General features: G+C 44.6%; 2 protein-coding genes across 3 annotated transcripts in view; one reads left to right on the top strand and one right to left on the bottom strand.

The window, feature by feature from the left end:
• Positions 1 to 27,996, bottom strand: part of LOC139069967 (uncharacterized) — a 474,557-nt gene that overhangs the window by 28,112 nt on the left and 418,449 nt on the right. The gene's annotated exons all lie outside the window — the stretch shown is intronic.
• On the top strand, positions 27 to 27,907 carry LOC129160839 (zinc finger protein 260-like). Of its 2 annotated transcripts, none has more exons than XM_054737905.2 (4): positions 27 to 289; positions 440 to 552; positions 7,887 to 8,396; positions 24,592 to 27,907. In XM_054737905.2, exons 2-4 carry the CDS (start codon positions 543 to 545, stop codon positions 26,109 to 26,111), a joined length of 2,040 nt encoding a protein of 679 aa, XP_054593880.2. In that variant the 5' UTR covers positions 27 to 289; positions 440 to 542; the 3' UTR covers positions 26,112 to 27,907. The 2 variants fall into 2 exon arrangements, with proteins under 2 accessions (XP_054593880.2, XP_054593879.2); XM_054737904.2 differs by having other exon boundaries at positions 27 to 296.

Raw genomic sequence — 27,996 nt, 5'->3', positions numbered from 1 at the left:
TACGCTGGTCACCGACCACCGGAAACAGTAGAAACCGGAAGCTGCCAGCAGAGCTAGCTTGTTGTTGTTCTGGTGTGTGAGGAGAATATTTGATGCTCTGCAGTAAAAATGTCTTCACTTCAGTCTCTGGGAGAGTTGATCAGCTAAAGCGACACACTGCTGCTGCTGCAGAAATCTTCTCACCAGGCTGTGGAAACTCTCTTCTCCTCCTCCACAACTTGGTGGAGTTCTTTCCAGAACCAGAGAAGATATTCTGCGGTCTTCGTGACAATCGGAGCTCCAGAATCAGGTTGTGGGTCAGAAAAGCTTTTCTCTAGACTTCCTGTCCTCTGGATCTGCTGCTGTTCCTTTGGCCAGAACCAAAGCGTTGGATCTTTAATCTCCTGCGTTGTTCTGAAGCAGCATCTTAATCAGCTCTCCTGCTTTGTTTCTATTGCAGCTGTTAGCTAAACACAGCCAAAGAAAACCTGCTACCACTTCAGGATCATCCATCAGCTGGGACTGATTCATCGTGTGTTCTTCACCACCTGGACCTGGACAGCATGGACACAGGTACTGGTGGATGAATGAATGAATATATGGTCAGTCTATGGTGGGACATTACAGTGAAATTATGAGAATGATGTTCAATCTTTAAAATAATGATCTGTATGTGTTTAGCACTACTGGTGTTCTAAAACCCCCTAAGCTTTTTACATCATTACCAGTCATTCGCTCATTCACAGACTGTTGTATAACCTTGAAGTTTTAGAGTGATTAGATCTCTCTGATGAATGATTTTGAAGCCAAGTATACTGGTCATGTGACTCATATTGATCCAAAGAATTTTTTGGTTTGAGGGGAGTTAAAGTCCCAAAATCATCGTCACACACTGGTGAAGTTACGTCCTGCATTTGACCCGTCCCCATGGGGAGCGGTGACATTAAGCTGTGGGAACTACTTGGTCTTCTGTCGGGTTTCAGTCACTACGAGAATCAGTCAGAGACAGGAGAGGTTTTCATCTTGTTCACAACCTACCTTTGTTGTAGCGTCAGTCACGCATCATCATTTGACCAATCACAGTTGGGAAGACAGCATGCTGCAGACACGACGACAGCGGCGCTGACAGCACGTATGACTGCTGTTGCTTCAGCACGTCGCTGTGTTGTAGAGCTTAAAGGCCCAGTGTGTAAAAACATTCGACTCTTTAGCGCCACGCAGTTCAGAGTAAGTATTGCAGCTCCGGTAGCCCACACTAGGGTTGGGCTGTTTTTCCATTCGCCCATCATTAGTCCAGTAAATGACGATGGGCCGTGGTTTGTGCATGTGACTGATTACGGTATGATTCACTGACTGATTTGCGAACACAGAAGAAGTCTAAATATGGATTTTTTTATGGAAGCGAAGCACAAATTAGATTTTTCTTTTTGTTTAACTCACTCACTGCCAGCCGTTTCCTGATCAGAAAAGACATTCGCTGCCAGCGTTTTTACTGTTTTTTTAAGAGTCACAGTACGTTGTGCTCTATGATGATGTCAACGCCAAAATTACCAAAACAAAGAGTAGACTCACCTCTTACAGGAAGAATCTGCGCATTTTGAGTGTTATCTGTTCTTTCATAGTCCGTTGTCGAATTGTGATCGGCAGAAGCTTTTCTGGTTTTCGTCTCACATTTTTTCACAGCCGCGTCCCAAAACGATCTCCTAACACATATGTCAGACACAAGGCCCGCGGAGCATTTTTATGTGGCCCGCGAGATAATTATAAAAAAACATATTAAAACTGACCCGCTGGCCGATTTTACCGCAAAGACTACAACTCCCATGATGCTTTGCGGCATTAGCGCGGAGCCGAAGCGCCCCCTCCTTTGTGTTTTTTCCAGTGTCTGTTGTCGGTGTCTGCAGCTCCGCTGTCTCGGATAAACTAAACACTCCTCTCACTCAGCGCCGAGTTTACTCAGCTATTTTCTGACGTTGAAGCCCAGAAACAGAGATTTTAACTGCTCAGTAATGTGTTCACGACTGAAAGAGAAAGTGTTCCAGCTAACTTCCAGACAGAGCCGATATAACTCCAACTAGCAGTGACACGCTCAAACCAGCATGACTCTGTGGCTGCTGTAGTTGTTATTTTTCCTCCCCGACACACAACAACGTGGTCAAGCTGCTCAGACATGTTCAGCAGCACAAACCTATGTTGTCATTATTATGATGAAGATGAACAAAACAACAGGAGTCTCCTCCTCAGCTCAGGTCAGCCCCATGATGCAGGTATCTGGCTGGAACAGGTGAGCGTCACAGTAAACCAGTGGAGAAAACTGAGCTTTAAATATGTTGGTTTTATGCTCTTTTTCTGCTCCAAAACATGAAAGTTAACAGGTGAGATGTTGCATTTTCATTTAAGATAAAATTATGTTTTTATTTTGTTGTTGGCCCGTGAGAAAAGATTTAACCTACAGTAAACAGGAACTGGAAAGGCTGCAGATAGATGAATAGAATAGAAAATCCCTTCATTGTTCCTCAGTGGGGAAAGCTAGACGTCACAGCAGCGATGACACTTATTACAGGAGAAAAAAAGGAGAATAAAAAAATAAGAAAAATGAATAAACAAGAAAACATAAATCCTGAATAGATTTTAAAAATGCTGATTATACCACAAGTAATGAATACCACTGATGTGTTTTATTTAAAACGGACTTGCTCGAGTGTAATTTGGTTATTCCACATTCAGTGTTAATGGAAAAATGTTTGTTTCCAAATTAAAAGGTTCTAAATTGCATACATGTTGATAAAGAAAATGTGCAAATTTGCCGTCACTTTTTCAAAAAATATTAAGTTTGGCCCGCGATTTCGTCCCAGATTTTCATTTCGGCCCCGTGTGAGTTTGAGTTTGACTCCCCTGATCTAACACGTGGACTTTCTGCTTCCTGATCACGTGATGTGTGACGTACGTGGATGAAGATCGGCTTTAGAGCTGGGATGTTTGTTCTCACGGTGCGGGGGCTCGTTCCGACGCCCACACAGTAAAAACATGCCAATGACAGTTAGAGTTGTTAAAGCGTTGAAAGGAAGTAGGGCTGAAGCGAATCATCAAATGGTTCGATTCATTAAGTTCCTCAATTCATTTTTTTACTGATTCGAAGCTTCGTTAAACGTGCGCTCCACAGTCTAAACACATTTTACTGGAGCACTACGTGGTGATCTCGGTGCTGTGGCGGAAAAAAGAGAAACCAGCAACGACGGAAACCATTGTTAGAGGCAGAAACGGTCCAACGTTTGGATCAAGAGTTAAACTACGAGTAAACTACTTAATTGGCTGACTGAGTGGAGGTGGTTCAAAGATGTCACAACTATTATGTCAGAAGGGAACCCCCCCCCCCCCCCCCACACACACACACACACACCTTTTGCTCTTTCCATTGTTCTCAGAAATCCATTCCAAATGATTCATTAGAAATGACTCCGTCTGCTGAAGTCCATTCCACGTTTTCCTGGTTGCTCTGTTGCACACATGGTGGACGTGACTGACATGGTTGTCAACAAAGTTAGAAAATAAAAGACCGCACGAACCAAAGTGAAACTACAGGCTTGTGGAAGCTGGAGGAGGAGTCAGTGCCACTACTATCCCATAATAAGCAGTAGGGTTGTCACGATACTAAAATTTCAAACTCTATTCGATACTGGGGGGAAAAACTCGATACTCGATTTCGATACTATTTAAAAACACCAATTTATTGAACAAGTTTATTCAAAAAATAACATTCCTCAATTTACATTGCAAAAATTAAATGTTAAGAATTAACTGTATAAAGTGCTTAAACCTTTCAAGTATCCGCATTTTTTTAAAACGTGCATACAAAAGCTGGTGAAAGTTAACACTTTAAATCATGAATTATCTCACTATATATACACTATTTGCAGAGTGATGTTTTGCTGCTTAAACTCTGTTTAAGGTGCATTTTTGTCATAAGATGTAATGCCATATGTTTTGTTCTGTACTTTTGAACAACTCTGTTGGTCAATAAAGGGAGAAAACAAATTTCTCCACAGTAGGACAAAGGTACATCTACCGGTAATCTTAATAAAAACAGATTGGCGCACGGCAGTGACATCATTAAAAGTGCCGGTTAGATTAGCCGCGGCTAGTCTGTTTACGCCTTGAAATCCCAGACTCGCTCCAAACGAACAGGGGGAATCATGTTAATGATTCCCAACAAAACCTTTCGACATAGAGATGTTTTGGTGCAGATAATGTCTTATTTCGAGGCTGCACCATGGGTGCCCGTCCGCACCCGTTATATGGATATACACTGATGGCGATTCGCTGATGGATCTAAATACCCCGGGGAATCCAAGTAGCACCAAAGTTGTCAGCGTGAGTAAACAAACGCACTGCATGCTAGAAATTAAGTCCGGGTTGCAATAAACAAGATTTTTTTTAAGCACATAAGCGTGAATATACAACTACGTGTCGAACTTGGTATGCTAATTAAGTTGGGCTGTGAAGCGCCTCCCAAATTCGCTGTTTATGTTTTTGTTTATTTATTTGGCAGACAAAACTTGGATCGGAGACAACTCGCGTGGGAAATTGCAATGTAGCTACGCGGCGTCTTCTTCTGTTTGTCTGGGAGGCGGAGGTTGCTTTACGGCATCTGGCTGTCGTGCGTGCCGGTGTACTTGAAGAAGGCTGTGTATAATAGTCCATAATATCGATACCACAGGGATGGAATATCTAATTTAGATACCGCTTTCAGTATCGTTTTATATCTAGGTATCGATTTTTTTTTGACAACACTAATAAGCAGTGTCCTTGTCTGATCCCTCCACAGACATGGGGACATGAGGACAATTCTCACAAAGAAGCATAAAATAAGTAAAACTGTCCAGAATGAATGCTGACAGATGCTTTGAAACCCTCCGTCCCCCAGTTCTGGTTAGAACTTGTTTGCCCGCGGGTGATCTGGGTGAGGCCACAGAACCTGCAAAGACTCTCAAAAGGTCATTGGTCCTGAGGCCCAGAGAGAGAAGCTTTTACCGAAATTACAGAAGAGAAGATCTAGTTTGTCACCAGACAATGTGAACAAGCTGGTCTGCTTGAGTGACTGGTGGAAGAAGGAGAAATAGAGCTTGGACTGATTGACCAAATGCTACTGACTGTAAATAGTTAATCATGACCTATTCTGTAGACCTACAGTGCAGAATTTGTTGAACTGAATAAACAACTACTAAACACAAATACTTATTGATCATTATTTATTTTCATCATCAGTTATCGTAGTAAAACTGCTTTATCAGTCTGTGATGCATTATTGAAACAAGAAATATGCCTCCATTCTCAAAGACTTGCCTTTATTTATGATCTAGGTAGCACACAAATATGTCTTTGGCAGAATTTGAATGAGCCATTTTAATCTAGATTAATTCCAAGATTACAGTGAGATTAATCTAGATTTAATAAATTGAAGGTCCTGGGTTCGATTCCCAGCCTGGGATCTTTCTGCATTGAGTTTGCATGTTCTCCCTGTGCATGCATGGGTTCTTTCCGGGTACTCCGGCTTCCTCCCACAGTCCAAAAACATGACTGTTAGGCTAATTGGTCTGTCTAAATTGTCCTTAGGTGTGTGTGTGTGCAAGGTTGTTTGTCCTGTGTGTCTCTGTGTTGCCCTGCGATGGACTGGCTCTCTGTCCAGGGTGTACCCCGCCTACTTGCCCGTTGACTGCTGGAGACAGCCCCCCGCGAGGACAAGGCGGGTTCAGAAGATGGATGGATGGATATATATAATATGGATATATATAATAACAATAATAATATAATAACAACAATCAATCTCCAAAAATGCTAATTTGCAAGATTCCTTTGCTTTGTAGTGCTTTAGCCTGCTGAGAGCTTAAAAGTTAAAGATTGTTACTGACAGCAGCTGCATCTCAGATTTCAGATTTATTGGCCAAGTAAAATTACATTTACAAGGAATTTAGCTTCGGTAGATGTTCGCTCTCTAAAACATTCAACAACCACAATAAATGAGAATAAAAATACATTAAAAAAACACATAAGAACATGTATACCCACACACATGTACATTTACACACACATATATACATATATGCACACACACACACACACACACACACACACACACACACACACACACACACACACACACACACACACACTCCTATCCATAAACATACTGAATAAGTATAACAAAGTATAATAAAAGGATGGTAAAATAATCTACAGATTCAGGAGAGAAATGGCTGAAGGAAAGAAACTGTTCTTGTGTCTGGTAGTTTTTGTGTACAGCGATCTATAGCGTCTGTCAGATGGGAGGAGATGGAAGAGAGTAGATGCAGGATGTGTGGCATCTTGGACAATATTCACTGCCTTTTTCCTGGTCCTGCTGATGTACAGTTCCTGGACAGAGGGCAGTTGGGCATCTGCTGTTTTAATAATACGCTGTAGTCTGCATTTGTCCATCTTTGTGGCTGACCCAAACCAGACAGTGATGGATGAGCAAAGTATGGATTCGACTGCAGCAGTGTAGAAGATGATCAGCAGCTCTTGTGGTAGGCCATACTTCCTTAGTTGCCGTAAGAAATCCATCCTCTGCTGAGCCTTTTTGAGGATGGAGTTGATGTTTGTTTCCCACTTCAGATCCCTGGAAATGATAGTTCCCAAGAACTTGAATGAGGCCACCATTATCACTGGGCTGTTGGATATTGTGAGGGGGGACAGCACTGTGGGAAGCTTCCCAAACTCCACGACAATCTCCATAGTCTTAAGGGTGTTAAGCTCAAGATTGTGCTGACTACACCAGACCACCAGCCTCTCAACTTCTCGCTGATAAGCAGACTCATCACCATCCTGGATGAGCCCAATGACAGTGGTGTCTGCAAATTTCAGGATTTTTACAGCTGTGTCCTTAGAGGTGCAGTCATTGGTGTACAATGAAAAGAGCAGTGGAGAAAGGACGCACCCCTGTGGTGTACCGGTGCTGATCAACCTTGTGCCAGATGTAACATTGTTCAACCGCACATGCTGGCTCCTATTTGTCAGGAAGCTGGAAATCCACTGACACATAGCAGGGGAAACAGTGAGCTGAGAAAGCTTTGAGGTGAGGATTTCTGGTATAACGGTGTTAAAAGCAGAGCTAAAATCCACAAACAGTATCCTTGCGTAGGTCCTTGGTTGATCAAGATGTTCCAGGATGAAGTGCAGCCCCATGTTAATTGCATCATCCACTGACCTGTTTGCCCTATAGGCAAACTGCAGGGGATCCAGCTGGTGGCCTGTGGTGCTTTAAAGATGGGACAGCACCAAGCGCTCAAAGGACTTCATGACTACTGATGTCAAAGCCATGGGTCTGTAGTCATTCAATTCTGTAGGGGAGGATTTCTTCGGTACTGGGATGATAGTTGAGCTTTTGAAGCATGATGGAACCTCACACAGCTCCAGCGATCTGTTGAATATCATTGTGAAGACTGGTGCTAGTTGGACAGCTCAGGTCCTGAGGCAGGAAGGAGTTACTCCATCTGGGCCTGGTGCCTTCCGTACGTTCTGTCTCCTAAAGATGTTGCAGACATCCTCTTCCTTCACAAGGAACAAGTCTAAGTGTTTATTCATTTTCCTTTTGACTGAATAGTTGCTGATTTTATCTTCGAGACGTTTCTCCTCACATAAGCTTCAGATCTAAAGCTTGGGTTGTGAGTAGGAGGCTTAGAAGTTATGGCCAGAAACAAACACACTGATTGTGATGGAAGTTTTTATTGTTCCTAAAGTAGAAATATGTTTTTATCTAAATTAAGTTCATGTTCTTGTTCCTTTTTCCCACATCATGTAGCCAGTATCACTCATGGTGTAAATAAAAAGGTATGATGGTCCGTAACATCATGTGTCTGTGTTTCCTACAGATGTTCAACAGCTGGTGCTGGTTAAAGAAGAAGATCCTGAAGAACAGAGTGCTGGTGTGGACCAGCAGGACCCAGAACACCTCCACATAAAGGAGGAACAGGAGGAGCTCTGGACCAGTCTGGAGGGAGAGCATCTCTGTTTGAAGGAGGAGACTGAAGCTGTCGGGTTTCCTGTTACTGCTGTTTCTATAAAGAGTGAGGATGATGAAGAGAAACCTCTGGTCTCACAGCTTCATCAGCAGCAAATAGAAGACAGAGATGTTCCAACCAGCAGCTCAGCTGACCAGATGACAGCAGAAACTGGTGGAGGAGCAGGAACTAGCAGGAACCCTCATGAACAAACATCTGATTATTCAGAGACTGAAGTTAATGGAGATGATGATGATGATGATGATGATGATGATGATGATGATGGTGTGAATCTGGACTCTGAGCTGTCAGACTCTGGGTCTGAAACTGGAGATGAAGAAGATGATGACTGGAATGAGAGCAGGTCTTCTGAGTCAGATGGTAAGTCTGTCAACAAGTTCTTCACAAGTGGTCTCCAGAGACACGTGAGGGAGACAAGTCATCCAGCAGTCAGGTCTTCAGGCTGTTTGGTTAATAAGAGATGTGTTAGAGTGAAGCAACATGTAGACTCGTGCAGGAAAGTCCAGAAGAAACCTAAATCATTTAGTCATGATGACTGTGGAAAAAGGTTTACTACAAATGTAAACAAACAAATCACATGAGAGTCCACACATAGCAGCTGCTCTTCCAGAGTATGGGCCAGCCTCATCCGACCCATACTCTGCTTCTGGACGCTAACAGGATGGCGCCTGTGTTTGGAATAGCCACAGGTCCGTTTCCACATTCCCGCCTGGCCACGGGGCAGCGCTGTGTCTCCGTCCATGTTTCCTCGGGTCTGTTTATCCTGGTTCTTCAGTGGTTTCCCTTCCTGTTCCCTCCATGAGTGGACTTTACACACCGTGGATCTGACCTGCTAACTCCAACTGTTTCTGCTTCTGGCAGGATCCTGGTGTAGCTACCCAGGGAGTCCAGATGCTGCAGGATGAAGTGTAGAGCCATGCTGATGGTGTAACGTGATGGAAGTGGTTACTTTTACTGAATGATCAATAAGATGTGATATTCCATCTAATTATAAATGATCAGTCTTATTGGTCTTTGAATATTTGATTTAATGCGACCTTAGGAACACACACTTCATATTAATTCAGACAGATTCAAGAATATAGTTTATAAAAATGAGTTTAATTCTATATTTCTAAACTAATGATTACATGACTGTTAGGGATTGTATCAATAACCCAATACCTGCAGCTGGAGAGAGGGGAGGGACAACAAGCAGACAAGTCACCAAACTGCAATCAGGGGCAGAAGCTCAAGGCAACTGCCCCGAGTTTCTGCTCTCAGAGTTTATTTATAACAAAGATGTGTGTGTGTGTGTGTGTGTGTGTGTGAGAGAGAGAGGGAGAATGCTTTCAGGCATAGAATAATACATTCAGTTAGGGCTGCAACAACGAATCGATCAATTCGATGAAAATCGATTACTAAAAGCGTTGGCAACGAATTGCGTCATCGATTCGTTGTGTCGCACAACTCTTCCAAAAGCGCCCCCCCCCCTTCCCGCCCGCCGTTGCGCGCAGACCAGAGCAAGTCAGATCAGCGCGAGGGAGAGCCACAGATCAGCGCGAGGGAGAGCCGGCAGATCAGCGCGAGGGAGAGCCGGCAGATCAGCGCGAGGGAGAGCCGGCAGATCAGCGCGAGGGAGAGCCGGTACCGGCAGATTAGCGCGACGGAGAGCCTGCAGACTTGCGCTGCTGCAAACCGGTTCCGCATTGTTGTGCAGCGATCCAGGCAGCTGCTTCCAGCGCACGGTCCATTCTCAAAGTGGCGCAACCAAAAAACTATAATTAGCACACGATCATTCTTGTCTGCACATGTTCTCCATTTTCTGTCTTATTGTGCCTGAAGCGCGCTACTGCGGAGCTCATCACCTGTGCTGTGGTGATGTCACCTCATGCAGCATCGAAAACGCGCTCTGCGCTTTGCGGTCAGGAGATCCCTTTGATCTGCTCAAAAGTAACTGATGAGGTGAAAAGGTAAGAGCAACAGATTTTCTGGAGGATTATGAGGAGATGCAGGAAGATGAGAGACAGACAGGACAGGAAAATAGTTAAATTAAAAACAAGAAAACAAAACAAAGTGTTGAAAAGTAAAATGTAGGTAGATTTATCTCCACTACACGTTTTTACCAGTAAAAAACAATAAGTTATACACATGTAATATTTATACATCTGATACAATTCAGATCACCTTCAAAACTCAGTCACACACCCAGGGCCGTTTCAAGACATTTTGGGGGCCAAGGCAAAATGCCCCCCCCCCCCCCCCCCCCCCCCAATAACTGGGCTCCCCAGAAGCCTCTGTGTAATTCATACCCTCTCCAGGAGTGTTAGTTATACAGTGTTTATAAAAGCCCCTCAGACATTACTGACATGTTCTAATATTATCAGATGAAAAACTAAATTATCAGACATGCTGTCTCATCTGCTGCTTTTCTAAACTTGCAAAAAGTAACAAAACCATTTGAAAGCCACTATTTGTGGATTCTCTGAAAGTTTCCATGGAGTGTGTGACAACTTATTTTTTCATTGATCCCATCGTCTAATCTCACAGCTGAAACAAGCATCCTTAATAATCTGCACAGGAAGCTTACCGATGCTGTAATAAAACAAAAGGTATAATAATTTATTATTAATAAAACCTTGTTGCAGCACTAAAGCATAAAAATGAGATTTTGCATTAAATATGCAAAATATTTACATATGAATTGTTTTAGAGCCCTTTTATTGGCAGAATCTGATATTAATTTAGTTCTTACAAAAAATGGGTCCCAACATGGTTTGTGTGGCGTTGCCATAGTGTGACGTCATAGGCACAGATCCCCTGTCCTCTTGTTTGGAAATGGAAATATGGTCACCCTATTAAACAAACTGTCCACCCGGGCTTTTGCGCTGCACAGAGACGCTTCGCTGCCTATGACTGAACGTCAGTTGAGAGTCAGTCTCATGCAGACTGACCAATGAAGAGAGGGCCTCAAGTTAAGACCCTCTCCTCATTGGTCAGTCTACACGAGGTGGGTCAAAGGTTACTCTGGGCGGGTTACGTGTTGTCAGGCATTCAAGTACTGAGTATATTTACTGCATATTACAGTAAAATATTCTGTATGTGACCACATTATGGTGATCCTCGGGTCGTGATGATGGAGCCCTTGAATATTGTTGCCCAGGGTACAACAAAGTGTTAATCTGGCCCTGGTTCCGCCGTCACATTCCCGCAGAAACTGGTTGATCACACCGGGGCCAGACTACTAGCATGTGGTTTTACAACCACTATGTCCTCGGAAGCAAAAACACTTTTAAAAGGGAGGGAGGAGTCCTAACTGTTGCTGCAGGCGTGTTGTGAGAGTGCAGTTATATACTGGTTAATATATTTTTGGGTTCAGTTGCTTTCATGTGGCCTAATGTGAGTCTATTTGGGATCATTGGAATGATCAGCAGCATTTCTTGATGTGACTTTATGGCAGTTGCCCAGGGCATCATCGCAAGGAGGATGGCATTCATTTACTTTTGTTTTATTTGGTATTTTTTCAGTCATTTTTGGAAATAGTGATCAATTTTGATTAATTCACAGCCTATGTTTAATTACATTTAAAATAAATTTCAGCAGATGAGATCAAACAAAACAGATGAGAATTGCCCTTAAGCTGTTTAACTTGGACCAAGCATTTTAGGTCACAGATAAATGTAGCTTAGAGTATCTGTCTATACACCTTATAAGACAATTTAGGTGATGGCATGTTGTTTTTCTGCTATTGAACTGTTTTCTAATAATGTTGTGTTAAATAAAGTGAAGGAAGGAGAGAAATAACGTTTCCCTAGCAGTTTTTAAAAATTTCCCCATTTAATCCGATTAATCGATTAATCGTGTCGAGACCCCATCCGATTAATCGATTATCCAAATAATCGTTTGTTGCAGCCCTACATTCAGTTAATAATAAACATAACATTTCCAAAGCATAATCCCTCCTGTGTATCCGAATAGGATAAGCAAACAAAAAGAAAACAACAACACAAAGAACAAATAAAGTAAAATAATAAAGAACAAATAAAATAATAAAACACGATAAGGCAAACACAACTGACAATAACACCAACAGCCATTTACAGAGATACAAGTGAGATAATAGAAATCAGTTAAATCAACACCATCATAAACTTAAGAAGAGCTATTTCATACATCTTGAAGTGAATTTACTGTGATGCAACAATTCTACAATTTAGAGCAGTTCCTGTAAAGAGATTCTAATTTCCCTCTGGGATTAATAAAGTATCTTTGAATTTGAATTGAATTTGAATTGGGAAGGATTAGCAAAACCATATAATATATAGAAAACATCAGTAGAGTTTATTGAAACATCAGATGAATTTAAAGCTGCAGGTCGCACACGACTGTTTCTGTGAATGAACAGGTTGTATCAATTTATGCAGCTCCAACTATGGCAGAAGCTGAGGCAAACCTGGGGTCTTATTTATCAAACATTGCATAGAATTAGCAAAAATAGGCAATTGTGATTAAAAAAATGTTAAGAAAGGGAAAGATTGAATAGGAAAGAGGGAAATCAGTGGATCCCGAGGAAGGTGGAATAGGTGGAGAGAGCAGAATAAAGAGAGAGTGGTGATGAAGGTCATACAAAAGCCAGCTTGAACAAGTGAGTCTTCAGCTGCTTTTTAAAGGAGTCCACTAAGTCCACTGATCTCAGGCTCAGGGGGAGAGAGTTCCAGAGTCCAGGGGCCACAGCAGCAAATGATCTGTCGCCTTTGGTCTTTAGCCTGGTGCGCTGCACAACCAGTAGGCTTTGATCACTGGACCTCAGGGACCTGCTGGGGGTGTAGGGACTAAGAAGATCACCAATGTAAAATGGTGCTTGTCCATGTAAGGCCCTATAGACCAGAACCAGGATCTTGAAATGAACCCTGAAGTTGACTGGCAGCCAGTGAAGCTGGAGGAGAAGCGGGGTGATGTGGGTGTGTTTGGAGGACTTGGTCAGAAGCCGAGCACAGGCATTCTGAACCACCTGTAGACGGTTCAGGGAGGTTCTGCTCAGACACGTGAAAAGAGAGGTACAGTAGTCTAAGTGTGAGGAGATGAAGGTGTGGAGAACAGTCTCAAGTTTGGAGTGGGACAGAACGGGACTCAGCTTAGCAATGTTCCTGAGATGGAAGAAGGAAGAGCGAACAAGAGAACTGACATGAGAATCCAGGGTGAGAGCTGGGTCAAAGGTCACACCAAGATTCCTGACAGGTTTGGTGTGAGAAGCAAGCTGACCAAGAGAGTCTCTGACTTTGGGAACCAGCTTGTCTGGGGCACAGATGAGGATCTCAGTCTTATCTTCATTCAGCTACAGAAAGCTCCCAGCCATCCAGGTTTTGATAGAGTCTAAGCAGGTGTGTAACAGCTGCAGCTTAGACATCTCATGGGGCTTAAAGGAGATGTACAGTTGGATGTCATCTGCATAAAGATGGTAGGAGATTCCTTTGAAGGAGCTCAGGATGTGGTAAAGAGGAAGCAGATAGAGGAGGAAGAGCAGAGGCCCCAGCGCAGAACCTTGTGGAACACCATGGGTATGGGAGGTGGTGGAGGACCTAAACTTGGAGACGGCCACAGAGAAGGAGCGCTCAGAAAGATAAGAGGAGAAACACTCCAGAGCAGATCCTGATTGGCCTACCCAGTCTCTCAGCCTCTCCAGTAGCAGGTGATGGTCAACAGTGTCAAAGGCTGCAGTCAGGTCCAGCAGGACCAGAACAGAACAGTCCCCTGCATCACTGTGAGTCAGAAGGTCATTAGAGACCCTAAGAAGAGCTGTTTCAGTAGAATGAGCTCTACGAAAACCTGACTGGAAGCTATCATAGATGTTATGTTCATCAAGAGCAGCTGTGAGTTGTTTAGCCACAACCTTTTCCAAGATCTTGGAGATGAACGGAAGTTTAGAGATGGGTCTGAAGCTGCTTTGAAGAGAGGGGTCAAGACTCGGGTTTTTTAAGAAGCGGGTGGATTACAGCATTCTTAAAGTAAGCAGGGACCTGACCAGAGACCAGAGAAGCATTAATTATAGAGAGCACGCTGGGACCGATGGACTGAAAAGCACTTTTAAACAAAGATGAGGGTAAGATGTTGAGGGGGCATGCAGAGGTCTTCATAGAGTTAACTAGTTTGGTTAACTCGGGCAAAGAAACAGGAGCAAAGCTATCTAGGATTATGGGCCTGGTTGGAGTTGGGAGAGGCAGCGATAAGGCTGAGGGAGAGATGCTAGATCTAACCTTATTGACTGTGTCCACAAAGAAAGACAGAAAGTTCTCACAGTCTGTAACAGAGTGGATGGAGGCTGTAGAAGAGGCAGGAGAGACGATACTGCTGATGGTGTTAAACAGCATCCTGGGGTTCCCTTTGCTCTGGGACACCAGGCTGGAGAAATAGGAAACCCTCGCGTCTCTGACTGCAGAATTAAAGGATGTCAGAAGATCCTTTAGGTGCAGCAGATGGACGTGGAGATGGGTTTTCTTCCACAAGCGCTCAATTTTTCTGCATTGGCGCTTCAGGCTACGAAGGCTGTCACTAACCCAGGGAGTAGGGTTCACTGCAGGAACTGATCTGGTTCTGACAGGACAGATTTTGTCCAGAATGGAGAGGCAGTGCTCGTTAAACTGAGAAGTTAAGGAATCTAGGTCGTTATCAGAAGAACAGGGTGGATCAAAAGCAGCAGAAAAATTGCTAGCTGTGCTTTCATTAAGAAAACGAGAGAAAACGCAGAAACTGACAAGTTAAAGAAAATGCAATGGTTATCTGAAATATAAATGTCCTCAGGACAAACACTGTCAGCATGTAGACTCAGGGTAAAAACAAGGGCCAGAGTGTGCCCCCTGGTGTGTGTGGGGCCAGAAACATGCTGGGTAAAGCTGAGTCCATAAGGCTGGATAAATTCATGGCAAAGTGATCAGAGGGATCATCAACATGGATGTTAAAGTCACCAACAATCACCAGTCTGGACAGCTTCACAGTGGAGGATAGAAAGTCACTAAACTCCTGAAGGAAAGGACTGTTTGGACCAAGTGGACGATAGACCACAGCAAAGTAGAATGGGTCCTTACGCCCGACTTTAATCAGTTGCATTTCAAAGGAAGCAAAGTGACCAGAGGTTGTAGAGCTACATGGAAGATGGTCTCTGAAAACAACAGCTAGGCGTCCACCACGACCAGAACCCCGGTGCTGGCTAAGAAAAGAATAACCACTCGGACAGCATTCAATCAGACCAGAAAAATCAGATGTTTGCTGCCAAACCTCAGTCAGAAACAGAAAATCAAGGTTTTTAGAGAGAATTAGATCATTGAGCAGGAAGGACTTATTGTTAACAGAGCGGGTGTTTAATAGAGCCATGCTGAGTGAGGTGGAGGAATCAGAAACTACAGAAACAGCTGGAGTTAGTGGACGTAAATTAGCAGTGTTAGATCCATGGTGTTTATAGAAACCACTTATGGAGGGAACATTCGGGAAGGTCACTATGGTCAGACGGCTTAGGAGAGGGTCTCACTATTCGGACAGAGTCAGGTTTCGACTCTCTGGGCTGATGAGTCAGAGCGAACTCGTCAGTTAACAAGGCAGCCGAAGAAAGAGAAACAAATTTCTGTTCATTTAAATACAAAGCTAGCCTCTCAGTCATATGTCTCTTAAATTCTTCAATTAAAATTAGTTCTTTCAAGTCCGCTAAGGAGTTAACTCCAGAAGCTGAACACCATTTATCAAACAGCACGGACTTAGAGTGAGCGTATTCCACATAACCCTGGGGAGGCCTAGGTTTTTCTAACCGGAAACGCTGACGGTATGCCTTGGGAACAAGTTCATATGCGTTTAAAACAGCATTCTTCACACAATTATAACTAGCGCTGTCTGTTAGAGACAGAGCAGAAATAACCTGGAGGGCCTTGTAGGGGTTGTACGAACTAGTCGACTAGTCGACTTCACGGCTCTGTAGTGACTTTTTATGCCTGTCATCAACTAGTCGCTGTCACGTGATAATGACTGACAAGATGCAGTCCTCGGAAAAGACAGCAGGTGATGAGCCCCTGCGCGTCTGGATCGAGGCGGAGGCGACGCGCTGTGCGGTACTGACACCGGCGGTAAAACAGACATTTAACCAAACTGTGACGTTTTCCCTCTTGCAATTTAACCTTCCCCTCACCCCCATCCTAATCTTAACCAGTTTGCGCATGCAAAGCTCTGATCGTTGACGTGCGCTCCAGACATTGCGTCCTGAGCACCGCCAAATCAGGTGTCACCACCTCAAAAACAAATTAAACACGCGATCGTTCATGTCGGCTCATTTCCTTTCATGTTTTCTGTCTGTTATTTGTGCCTGATGCGCTTTGTTGCTGCGGAGCGAGGCGCATCAGCTGTTGTCCTCCGGTGACGCACCCCCAAGATTCCACTATCTCCACTCCGCTCCGCTCCAGCACGAACTCCGCAGCAAAACGGTCCCGTTGCAGTCAGCCGGCGAGCAGCGGCACTCCGCTGTTTTTGTGGTCGGTAGATCTTTTAGAACTGCAGTTCAAAGGTAACTCATAAGGTGAATATATATGAACCCAGGTAGCAGTTTTTCTTTAGGATTGAGAGGAGATGCAGGAAGATAATAAACAGGCAGGACAGAAAAATAGTCAAATAAAAACAAGTTAGTTGTTGTACCTGGTGGTAGCAACAAACAGACACCATTGAAGGTAATCAGAAGTGAGGAACAGAAAATGAAATAATTATTTTAATGTTTAGAGCAGCAGGAAAGGCTGCAGGCGCATCAGTGAGTTTGCGGCTGCTGCGCAGGGGGAGGGGGGAGAGGGCTGAAGTAGGATGCAGAAACTACCGTTGCTAAAAGATATGTTTAACTTAGAAAATGTGGGCGCAATTTTAATTGTCAAAAACTCCAGCGAACCTACCGACCGACACCCCCCCCCCCCCCGCCTCCGGCGTATGACGTCATCAACGAATAGTCGAAGTCGACTCGACTTTCATTACTTGACTGTCGACTTAAAAAAAAAATAAAGTCATGCAGGCCCTAGGGCCTTGCCTGAGAATCTGCACTGCAAGAGTAATGACCAAACCTCACGAGGCCCCTGCAGAGCCACAGCAATCCGCTCGAAAGCAAGGAAAAACACATCCACTTCAGTTTCTCAGAACGGTGGAAGGAGGGAGACACACTTGCTGATGTCGACGCCAGGCGGTAACGATGTGGGACCCGGAGAAGATGGCGAGGCGTCGCGGTGCAGGGCACGGGGAGACGAAGACGAGGGCGAAGGACGGTCATCAGCCGTCTGGTTCAAGGAAGCGGCAGCATCCAGAGTCCTTATCTGAAGTTGTATTTCTCGGAGGCGAACCTCATTGTCCATGCGCTTCAGTTCAATCTCATGTCGGAGAGTTCTTTCGTGAGTCTTTTCCTTAGCCTGTATTTTAAGGCGAGCGAGGCGTAGCTGGAGTCGAGCTCCTGTTAGCGGGGAGCGAGGAGGGCTAGCTCCAGGCAAAGCGGAGGTGGGCAGAGATCCTTTAGCGGATTATTTTCCTGGAAAGGCAGCGGGGATCTCCCTCATTGAGTCCGACCGTTCCCCTTCTTCATCCGAGAGAGGCGGTGACACACCAGGAGGGGATGACGAAGGTAGAATCCCCTGAGTCTCCAGTTAATCCACCACCAGCTGTCGAAGTGCATCTTTGGTTAGCTGCTTAGGTACGAGCAAACTGAAGTGGGCGACAACCTGCTGCAGATCGGCTTTGCGGCAACTCTCCAGCAGCCGGCGCGAAGGAGCCGCCACAAACGCAGTCAAATCAAAGGAGGCCATACTCTGTCTCTAAGGGACACAAAAACAAAGTTGATACTTTTAAACACACTTAAAACGGGATAAATTAGAGAAAAATCCCGGACGAGCTCCCACTCTGTTACGTCCCTCAGCTCGCTAGGAGAGATGTGAAGGAGGGAGTAAAATATGCAGTGTGTAGATTTAATAATAATAAAGTAATTGTGTTGCCAAACAAAGGATTTTATTAAAACAAATACAAACAATCACTACAAAAGGGAAACTGAAAGCGCCAGGCCAAAAGGGCTGGGAGGAGGGGAACCAACTAACTGAAATATTCTTTTACAAAAACCCTATACTAACGAGAGACGCCCTGATAAGCAGAGCCGTTTGGGGGAAATCCAAAAGCGGAGTTGAAGGCCAGTCCAAAGTCACTACCGACACTATCTATAGTGGGGATGGTGTGCTGCTGACCTCTACTCAGGATGTTGTGGATCGGTGGGCAGAATACTTCGAAGACCTCCTCAATCCCACCGACACGTCTTCCAGTGAGGAAGCAGAGTCTGGGGACTTTGGGTTGGCCTCTCAAATCTCTGGTGCTGAGGTCACTGAGGTGGTTAAAAAGCTCGTCTGTGGCAAGGCTCCAGGGGTGGATGAGATCTGCCTGGAGTTCCTTAAGGCTCTGGATGTTGTGGGGCTGTGTTAACTGACGCGGCTCTGCAATATCGCATGGACATCGGGGGCAGTCCCACTGGACTGGCAGACCGGGGTGGTGGTCCCCTTATTTACTACTACTACTACTACTAAACTTTATTTATATAGCGCCTTCACTTTGCCCAAGGACCAAACAAAGCGCTACACAGCAGAAATGAACATAAAAAATGAAAACATATAAAACCATTTGAAAACCAACAAAAACATGTAGATAAAATCTAGGTGGGGCAGCAAAAAAGTGCAAAGCCATCCGTTAATGAGACTCTTCTTGAGTAAAAGCTAAAGAATAAAAGTGTGTTTTCAGCTGGCCCCATAAAACTTGCCGAGCGTGGTGGCCTGTTTAACACATGTAGGTAGCTCATTCCAGAGCCTCGGCCCCAGCACAGAGAAAGCACAACCCCCTCGAGATTTCAGTCTGTGTTTGGGAACGACCAACAGTCCTTGCTGTGTTGAACAAAGGTTCCTTGCGGGAACATAAGGATGGATCCGATCCGACAGATAACGTGGAGCCAACTCATTTAAACATTTAAAAACAAACACCAGAACTTTAAACGAAATTCTAAAAGAGACTGGAAGCCAGTGCAGGGATGCCAAGACGGGCGTGATGTGTTCAGATCTCCTGGTATCAGTCAGTAACCTGGCTGCCACATTTTGGACCTTCTGTAGTTTCGCTATGGAGGCCTGCTTGCTGCCTGCATAAAGAGAGTTACAGTAGTCCAGTCTGGTGGTAATGAAGGCGTGAATGACAGTTTCCAGGTGTTTACGTGAAAGAAACGGCTTAATCCTAGCTATTCTCCTTAGATGGAAATGGCAAGATCTGATTGTTCCGTGTGAGCTCTACATCCAACTTCACCCCAGGTTGGTGACCACAGCCTTCTCAAAAGGTGCTAATAATGGAGAGTCAGTCCCATGTTTGTTTTTCGGGCCAAACAGGATAGTCTCAGTTTTATTCTGGTTGAAGTACAGTAAATTCTGAGCCATCCATAACTTGACCTCCTCCAAGCAGTCCAAGAGTGATTTAAAAGAACTTGAGTTATTGCATGATACTGGTAAATAGATTTGACAGTCATCTGCATACAGGTGAAACTTGACTTTGTGCCGACGAAACAAGTCACCCAGCGGCAGCAGAAAGACGGAAAAGAGGAGAGGTGCCAAGACTGATCCCTGAGGCACTCCACATTGCAAATCAGCAGTATCAGACGAACACTCCCCCAGTCTTACACAAAAATTCCCCCCTGACAGGTAAGATTTTATTCACTGGAGTGCTAAGCCTGATATTCCCACCCAGTGCTCCAGTCAATCAGGAGTAACCTGGAGGGGAGGAGACCTAAAGGTTGACCCAGGACACGGTGGAGGGGCTTGACCAGGATATTGTGGCCACTGTGTCAAATGCAGCAGTCAAGTCCAAGAGTACAAAAATCATAGCCTCCCCAGAATCGTTTGCCATCAGGATATCATTCAAAACCATCAACAGGGCTGATTCTGTACTATTGAGAGACTTCAACCCAGACTGAAAAATCTCTAGTATCTCATTTTCATGTAGAAAGGATATCATTTGGGCATACACAAGTTTTTCTAAGACCTTAGCTAAGAAAGACAGTGTGGAAACAGGCCTATAGTTTGACATATTCGACAAATTTAGGCCAGTTTTCTTCAGCAGAGGGCGCACTACTGCATGTTTAAAAGAGCTGGGAACATCACCGATAGTAGACTGCTATTTATAATTTCTAGAACATAAGGAGGCACAACTGGAAAAACTTATTTTAAAAGTTTAGCCGGGATTGCGTCCAATACAGAACCAGATGGTTTCAGACTATTGACCACCTTCTCCAACTCTATTAGAGATGTTGGATAAAAGCTCTCCAGGAGCCCTGGGGCAGGACCCCAAAGAGAGGGGTGGTAATTGGAGGGTGTGATCAAAGCCTTCGTCCTCCTCACTTTGTCAACAAAGAAGCTGAGGAAATTATTGCAGGATTCTGTAGTGTACTCAATAGCCAGCGGTTCATTTGCATTTAAAATAGAATCCAAAGTGCTAAAAAGAATCCAAGGATTCTGTGAGTTGAAGGAAATAATGTCACCAAAGAACTTATTTCTCGCCTCTTTCACAGCTTTCTGGTAGGCTATCTCTCAGTAGGTCCAGGGAGATCTGAATCCCATCCCGCTTCCACCTACGCTCTGCCTTCCTACATTTCCTTTTTAAGTCCTGTGTTGTCATATTTAGCCATGGCTCCTTTTTACATTTATGTTTCTTAGCCTGCACAGGTGCTACAATCCTTCGAGCATGTTGCGTTAAAATGTGCAGTAAGCTTCTCGGTTCTTCTAGGCCCAGCAGTTTGCCCCTGCCCCACCAACCCAAACACTGAGCAAAACTCAGTGGCCATAGAGGACTTTAACATCCGGCAGAGTTTTACAGGAGGACACTGCATCGCAGGCTGACAGGGAAAAGGCACATTAAATAAAACAGGTCTATGGTCCGAGAAAAAGGCCACCCCAACCTGCAGATTGGAAGCAGATACCCCAAAAGATAACAAAAGGTCCAGTATATGCCCGCATACCTGTGTAGGTTGGTCAACTAACTGAGACAGATTGAAAGTGTCAACAAGATTTAAAAAATTCTTCACCATAGGCTTATCATGACAGCAAACGTGGATAGTAAAATCCCCAAGAATTAAAACCTGATCATATTTGGGAATAGTTTCACCGAGGAACTCTGTGAACTCCTCCAAGAAGTTTGCATTTAATCTTGGTGGACGGTACAGGAGTGCGACCAACAGTCAGGGCGCATGACCCAGCTCAAACAGGCAAAGCTCAAAACTAGTAGGCACAACTGGCGAAGCCACTTGTTTACAAGTGAACTTTGACTTAAAAATCACCGCCAGTCCTCCTCCGCGTCCTGATAGTCTCGGGACACTAAAATAGGTACAGTCATCCTGTAGTAGCTCCACAAAAGTAGCAGATTCACTTTTGGGACCAAAGATTCCATAATGCATAGGTAATCCAGGTCATGAGTCTCAAAGAACTCCTCCAGAATAAAAGTTTTGTTCATAATAGACCTGGCATTCACCAGGGCAAACCTGATGGTGTCCGGCGCCGAGGCGTCCTGATCCTTCCCATCCGATAATGTAGACCCTGATGGCTCATAAATCGCCTCTTGTAAGTTCCGCTGATTGACTCCTCTCCAAGAGCCGTACCGCGTACCTGCAGGACATCGGGAGCGGACCAGCCGACCGCCGCCAACCACCGACACCAACCCAGAAACCACCAGGCCTGGCGGACGCCAACGCTGCAAACAGGACCCAGCCGCACCAGGATTCTCCCACAAAGCATTCGGTTCATCAAGCAACGCTGATCTTAGCTTCACCAGGCACCCAGCCTGTTGACCCCTTCTCCAACGCTTCCTCCACTTAGGTGGATTTGGCAGTCGGAGTAAGAATCCGGGGACTCCCGAGAGTAGCGCAGATATGTCTTGTCCATTTTCATAAGGCTGTGACAAACAATTAGCTGGTTGCCGGAGCTGCAGCAGGAACCCCACGTAGTGAGCGAATATTGCAGAAAAAACATCCCAGTAGCAAGTAAAACCTTAACAACCGTGGGAGCGACAGATGAACTGCCCAACATGCTGGCGCCATCTTGCCCCACCCTTTCCTTATTTAAAAAGGAGGACTGCAGGGTGTGTTCCAACTACAGGGAGATCACACTCAGCCTTCCTGGTAATGACTTTTCAGGGGTTCTGGAGAGGAGGGTTCGTCGGATTGTTGAACCTCAGATTCAGGTGGAGTAATGTGGTTTTCGTCCTGGCCGTGGAACACTGGACCAGCTCTATACCCTTAGGGGGATCCTGGAGGGTGCGTGGGACTTAGCCCAACCAGTCTACATGTGTTTTGTGGATTTGGAGTAGGTGTTTGACCGCGTCCTTCGGGGGGCCCTGTGGGGGTACTCTGGGAGTATGGGGTACCAGACCCTCTGATACGGGTTTTTAGGTCCCTGTATGACCGGTGTCAGAGCTTGGTCCGCATTGCCGGCAGTAAGTCGGGCTCGTTCCCAGTGAGAGTTGGACTCCGCCAAGGCTGTCCTTTGTCACCGATTCTGCTCATAACCGTTATGTACAGGATTTCTAGGCGCAGCCAAGGTGTGGAGGGCATCCCTTTTGGTGGCCTGAGGATCAGGTCTCTGGTTTTTGCAGATGATGTGGTCCTGTTGGCTTCATCAGAACGTGATCTTCAGCTTTCACTGGAGCGGTTCGCAGCTGAGTGTGGTCAGGATGCCTCCTGGACGCCTCCTTGGTGAGGTTTTCCGGGCATGTACAGCCGGGAGGAGACCTAAAGGTAGACCCAGAACACGGTGGAGGGACTATGTCTCTCACCTGACAAGGGAACGCCTTGGGATTCCCCCGGAGGATCTGACCCAAGTGGCTGGGGAGAGGGAAGTCTGGGCCTCTCGCCTTATGCTACTGCCCCCGCAACCCGACTCCGGATAAGCGGATGAAGATGGATGGATGGATGGAGGGGATTGATGGATGGATTGATTGATTGATTAATTGATTGATTGATTTTTTTTACCCAGCCCTAGTTGTTTATCACTTTGGACAAATCACAATTTGACATCTTAAAGTGGGCATTATCAAAGACCTCAGACATCACAGTGAGTATGAGTGCTGTCATTTTAGAAAGAAAGAAAGAAAAATATCATTTCTATAGCACCTCTCAAGATAAAAATCACGAGTCGTCATCGTCGTCTTCCTCTGCTTATCCAGGTCTGGGTCGTGGGGGCAGCATCCCAACTAGGGAGCTCCAGACCGTCCTCTCCCGACCACCTCCACCAGCTCCCCCGGCAGGACCCCAAGGCGTTCCCGGACCAGATTGGCAATGTAACCTCTCCAACGTGTCCTGGGTCGACGCGGGGGCCTCCTGCCGGCAGGACATGCCCGGAACACCTCCCCAGGGAGGTGTCAAGGAAGCATCCTGACCAGATGCCCAAACCACCTCAAATGGCTCCTTTCGATCCGGAGGAGCAGCGGTTCTACTCCGAGTCCCTTGCGAATGTCCGAGCTCCTCACCCTATCTCTAAGGCTGAGCCCGGCCACCCTACGGAGGAAACTCATTTTGGCCGCTTGTATCCGCAATCTTGTTCTTTCACTCATTACCCAAAGCTCATGACCATAGGTGAGGATTCGGATGTAGATCGACCGATAAATCGAGAGCCTGGCATTCTGGCTCAGCTCCCTCTTCACCACGACAGATCGGCTCAGCGTCCGCATCACTGCAGATGCTGAACCAATCCGCCTGTCGATCTCCCGATCCCTCCTACCTTCACTTGTGAACAAGATCCCGAGATACTTAAACTCCTCCACTTGAGGTAGGACCTCTCTTCCGACCCGGAGTTGGCAAGCCACCCTTTTCCGGTTGAGAACCATGGTCTCAGAAGTGATCTGTTGTTAAAAATTAAAATAAAAATGTAATTAAATAAAAAATAAGGAACATTCTGGAAAAGTTTTTTCCTTTTTATTTTATTTTTATTACTTATCGAAAGTATCGGATCGGGACTCGGTATCGGCAGATTCTCAAAATCAAATGACTTTGACTTGAGGGCAAAAAAACCTGATCGGGACGTCTCTAACATTTACATTTTTGACGCATTTTAACGAGCTTCCTCAGCACCGTGATTTCGTTGTAGGATACAAACTTTAAAGCACTATCAAGGAGTAAAGGTTCAGCAGATATGTTTGTTTACATTTTTGCCGCTGCACACCTTCAGCGTTAGGAAAAGGAAGGGTGGGGCCGACGCGATGCTGTTTTCAGGGTATCTCTAGGCTCGACAGTAGCAGCGACGGACGGCTGGTTTGACTGGCTCTGAGAAGCATTAATCAGAATTTGCAGATCACATTTTTTTCCTTCTACCAATCGCATAGTGATGTCTGGGCTTAAAAGCAACTCGTTAGATTCATAGTAATTTGTAAAAGTAATGCATTACCATAAATAGTAATGTGTTTACCAACATTGGTTATTTATATTACTGATTGAAAAAACACCTCTAGGTATTTTGTTTTCTCTTTTTACTGAATATTTTTCTTTTATAAATTTCTGCTTGGTTCACTGCAGATTCAAGGAAGAGAGAGGAGGCGGATGAGAAACCTCTGCTCTTACGTTTCCACAACCATCCAATGAAAGACGGAGGTGTCCCAACCAGCAGCTTAGATGGGCAGATGACAGCAAAAGTTGGTGGAGGAGCAGAAACTATCAAGAACCTAGATCTGGACCCTAATGAAAAGATATCCGATTCTTCAGAGACTGAAGTTGGTGGAGAAGATGAAGATGATTTGAATCTAGACTCTGAGCATTCAGACTCTGGACCTGAAACTGGAAATGGAGACCATGGCTGTAATGAGAATAAGTCTTCGGAGTCAGATATTAAGACAGTCAACAAATCATTTAGCTGCCCTGTGTGTGGTATACGGTTCCTCCACAAGTGGTCTCTTCAGGAACATGTGAGAATGACAAGTCATTCAGCAGTAAAGTCTTCAGAGTGTTCGGTTAATACAAAATGTGTGAAAGAGAAGCAACATGAAGGCTCATGCAGAAAAGTCCAGAAACAACAGAAATCATTTAGTTGTGATGACTGTGGGAAAAGATTTAGCCTAAAGTCCAATTTAACCCGTCATATGACAGGCCACACCGGGGAGAAGCCTTTTGCATGTGACCTCTGTGGACAAAGATTTAGCCATAAAAATAGTTTAAACTGTCACATGAGAGTCCACACAGGAGAGAAGCCTTTTGCCTGTGAGCTCTGTGGATACAGATGTACCCAAAAGGCACATTTAACTATACACATGAAAGTCCACACAGGAGAGAAACCTTTTGCCTGTGAGCTCTGTGGACAAAGATTTAGCCATAAACATAATTTAAACACACACATGAGAGTCCACACAGGAGAGAAGCCTTTTTCCTGTGAGCTCTGTGGATACAGATGTACCCAAAAGGCAAGTTTAACTATACACATGAAAGTCCACACAGGAGAGAAGCCTTTTGCCTGTGAGCTCTGTGGATACAGATGTACCCAAAAGGCAAGTTTAACTATACACATGAAAGTCCACACAGGAGAGAAGTCTTTTGCCTGTGAGCTCTGTGGACAAACATTTAGCCGTAAACATAGTTTAAACACACACATGAGAGTCCACACAGGAGATAAGCCTTTTGCCTGTGAGCTCTGTGATTACAGATGTACCCAAAAGGCAAGTTTAAACTATCACATGAGAGTCCACACAGGAGAGAAGTCTTTTGCCTGTGTGCTCTGTGGACAAACATTTAGCCGTAAACATAGTTTAAACACACACATGAAAGTCCACACAGGAGAGAAGCCTTTTGCCTGTGAGCTCTGTGAATACAGATGCACCCAAAAGGCACATTTAACTATACACATGAGAGTCCACACGGGAGAGAAGTCTTTTGCCTGTGAGCTCTGTGAATACAGATGTACCCAAAAGGCAAGTTTAAACTATCACATGAGAGTCCACACAGGTGATAAGCCTTTTGCCTGTGAGCTCTGTGGACAAAGGTTTAGCCGAAAGACACATGTAAAGAGACATATGCGCATCCACACAAAACTTGAGGGATTTATTTAACAACAGTACTTCCAAAATTACTATTTTTTTATTACAACCTTCATATTAGTCTTGTACCTCTGTTCAGCTGTCGTTGATCAAGTCCGCACTCGGCCCTTGAGCCACCTCTTCTTTTGATTTTCTTTTTCAAATCTTTGTTTTTTTTTAACTCAGACCATAACCAAACATTTGAGATGTTCATTCGTGAATTCTGAATACAAAAAAATGTACCTAAAGATTAAGAAAAAACTACTATACCCTCCTGTATTTAAGAAACAGACAACAGGCACATGATGGTTGTGGTACATAACCCACTGCAATTTAGAGCTGTTAGATACTGGTGGCTTCTGCTTTAAACAATTTATCTGCATATAAAATAATAACATACAATGTTGTAATAACTGCATCTTAAAAATAATGTGTCTTTATTCTTTTGGAGCCCCTAAGAAGAAATCCCACCTTAAAGGCTGTAGCTCTGTCACTCTGTAACCAGTTGCCACCCTCAGTTAGGCTGTCCCCATCTCTGCTGGGTTTTAAGAGTCACCTGAAAACCCACTTCCTTCGCTTGGCGTTCCCTGAACATGTTTGAGGTCGGCCCTCTTTTATGCTGATTTTATTCCCTGTTTTTATTGGTCACTTTATCCCTTGTTTTATCTATTGGTTTCTACTTCCAATGTTTTAATCCTCTTTGCACTATTTTATTTGCTTTTATTATCTATTTATGCATTGTGATTTGCATTCCTTGTTTACTGTGTACAACGCCTTGGGCTCCCTGGCAGGATTGTGGCACTTTGTAAATAAAGCTTTGATTGATTGATATTAAATGCCGCCCACAGGCTCAGGGATTTCCGCAATCCCGAGAAGTTCCTTGGATAGGGGCTGGACCAAGATGGCTGCGTGTTAAGTCCACTTGTACCGAGCTTTTAACATCAAATTCTTAAAAGGGGCATATAACTCGTTAAACTCCACTCAACGTTGAAGAACTTTATCAGAAAATTATACTTAGACGCGTTTGATTAGTTTTTATGAATGCACCTTGAACAGCACCAACAAAATGTCCTAAAACTCAAGCCAGAAGAGATCATCTGATGCTAGGGATAACAATGCTAACTCTTCTGCTGCTAGCTTTGACGATAGCTTTGCTGGGGATGCAGAAACGGCCCTTCCATGGATGACGAATTTCCACCACTACCAGTGACTCCAAGTAAGCCACCAATTCCTAAAAAACCCAATCGGAATGAATCTGAAGTAGTCACAGCAATGGAAAAAGTCAATTATACAGTCAGCAAGCTGGCTAATCTTTTCAACACCAGATGTGATGCTCTAGAGAGAAAAATGGAAGCAACTTTCACCAAAATGAAAGCTATGACTGAAAAAGTGTACGAAATCGAAAAAAGAGTTGGAAAACATGTGGAGACCGTCACATAAATGGTGAATCGTGTCTCTGATTTGGAGATATACAGGCGACGATGGAACCTGTGACTCTATGGAGTAATGGAACCGGAGGGGGAGAATACCTGTGCTAAGGTGACCGAGACCTGCCAGAAGGTGACACCGGAGGAAAAGGGAAATGTCTCTGCCGCAACTGACATTGCGCATCGTGGTGGAAAATGTTGCTTAAACGACGCAAGGCCCCGTGGCATAATTTTCAGATTTATCTCCAAGAGAATAAGAGATGCCATTTGGAAATCAGCGAGAAACTGTGCCTATCTTAAGAACGAGGGTCTGAGCATCATTGGAGTGAAGCACATGGAGTAATAAAAGTGGGTCTAGATCAGACTGCTTTGAAAAAAAAATCACAGTTAATATTTGTCCTATGCCACTCACTGACCACAAAGCCATGTCAATTAAAATAAACATATCCAGTGCTTCTAAACCCTTAACAAATTGTGGTTACTGGAAATAC

Source organism: Nothobranchius furzeri, chromosome 5 (genome assembly GCF_043380555.1).
Source record: "Nothobranchius furzeri strain GRZ-AD chromosome 5, NfurGRZ-RIMD1, whole genome shotgun sequence".
NCBI lineage: Eukaryota > Metazoa > Chordata > Actinopteri > Cyprinodontiformes > Nothobranchiidae > Nothobranchius > Nothobranchius furzeri.
Note: the sequence above shows the minus strand (reverse complement) of the source record. Positions and strands in the feature narration are given on the sequence as shown.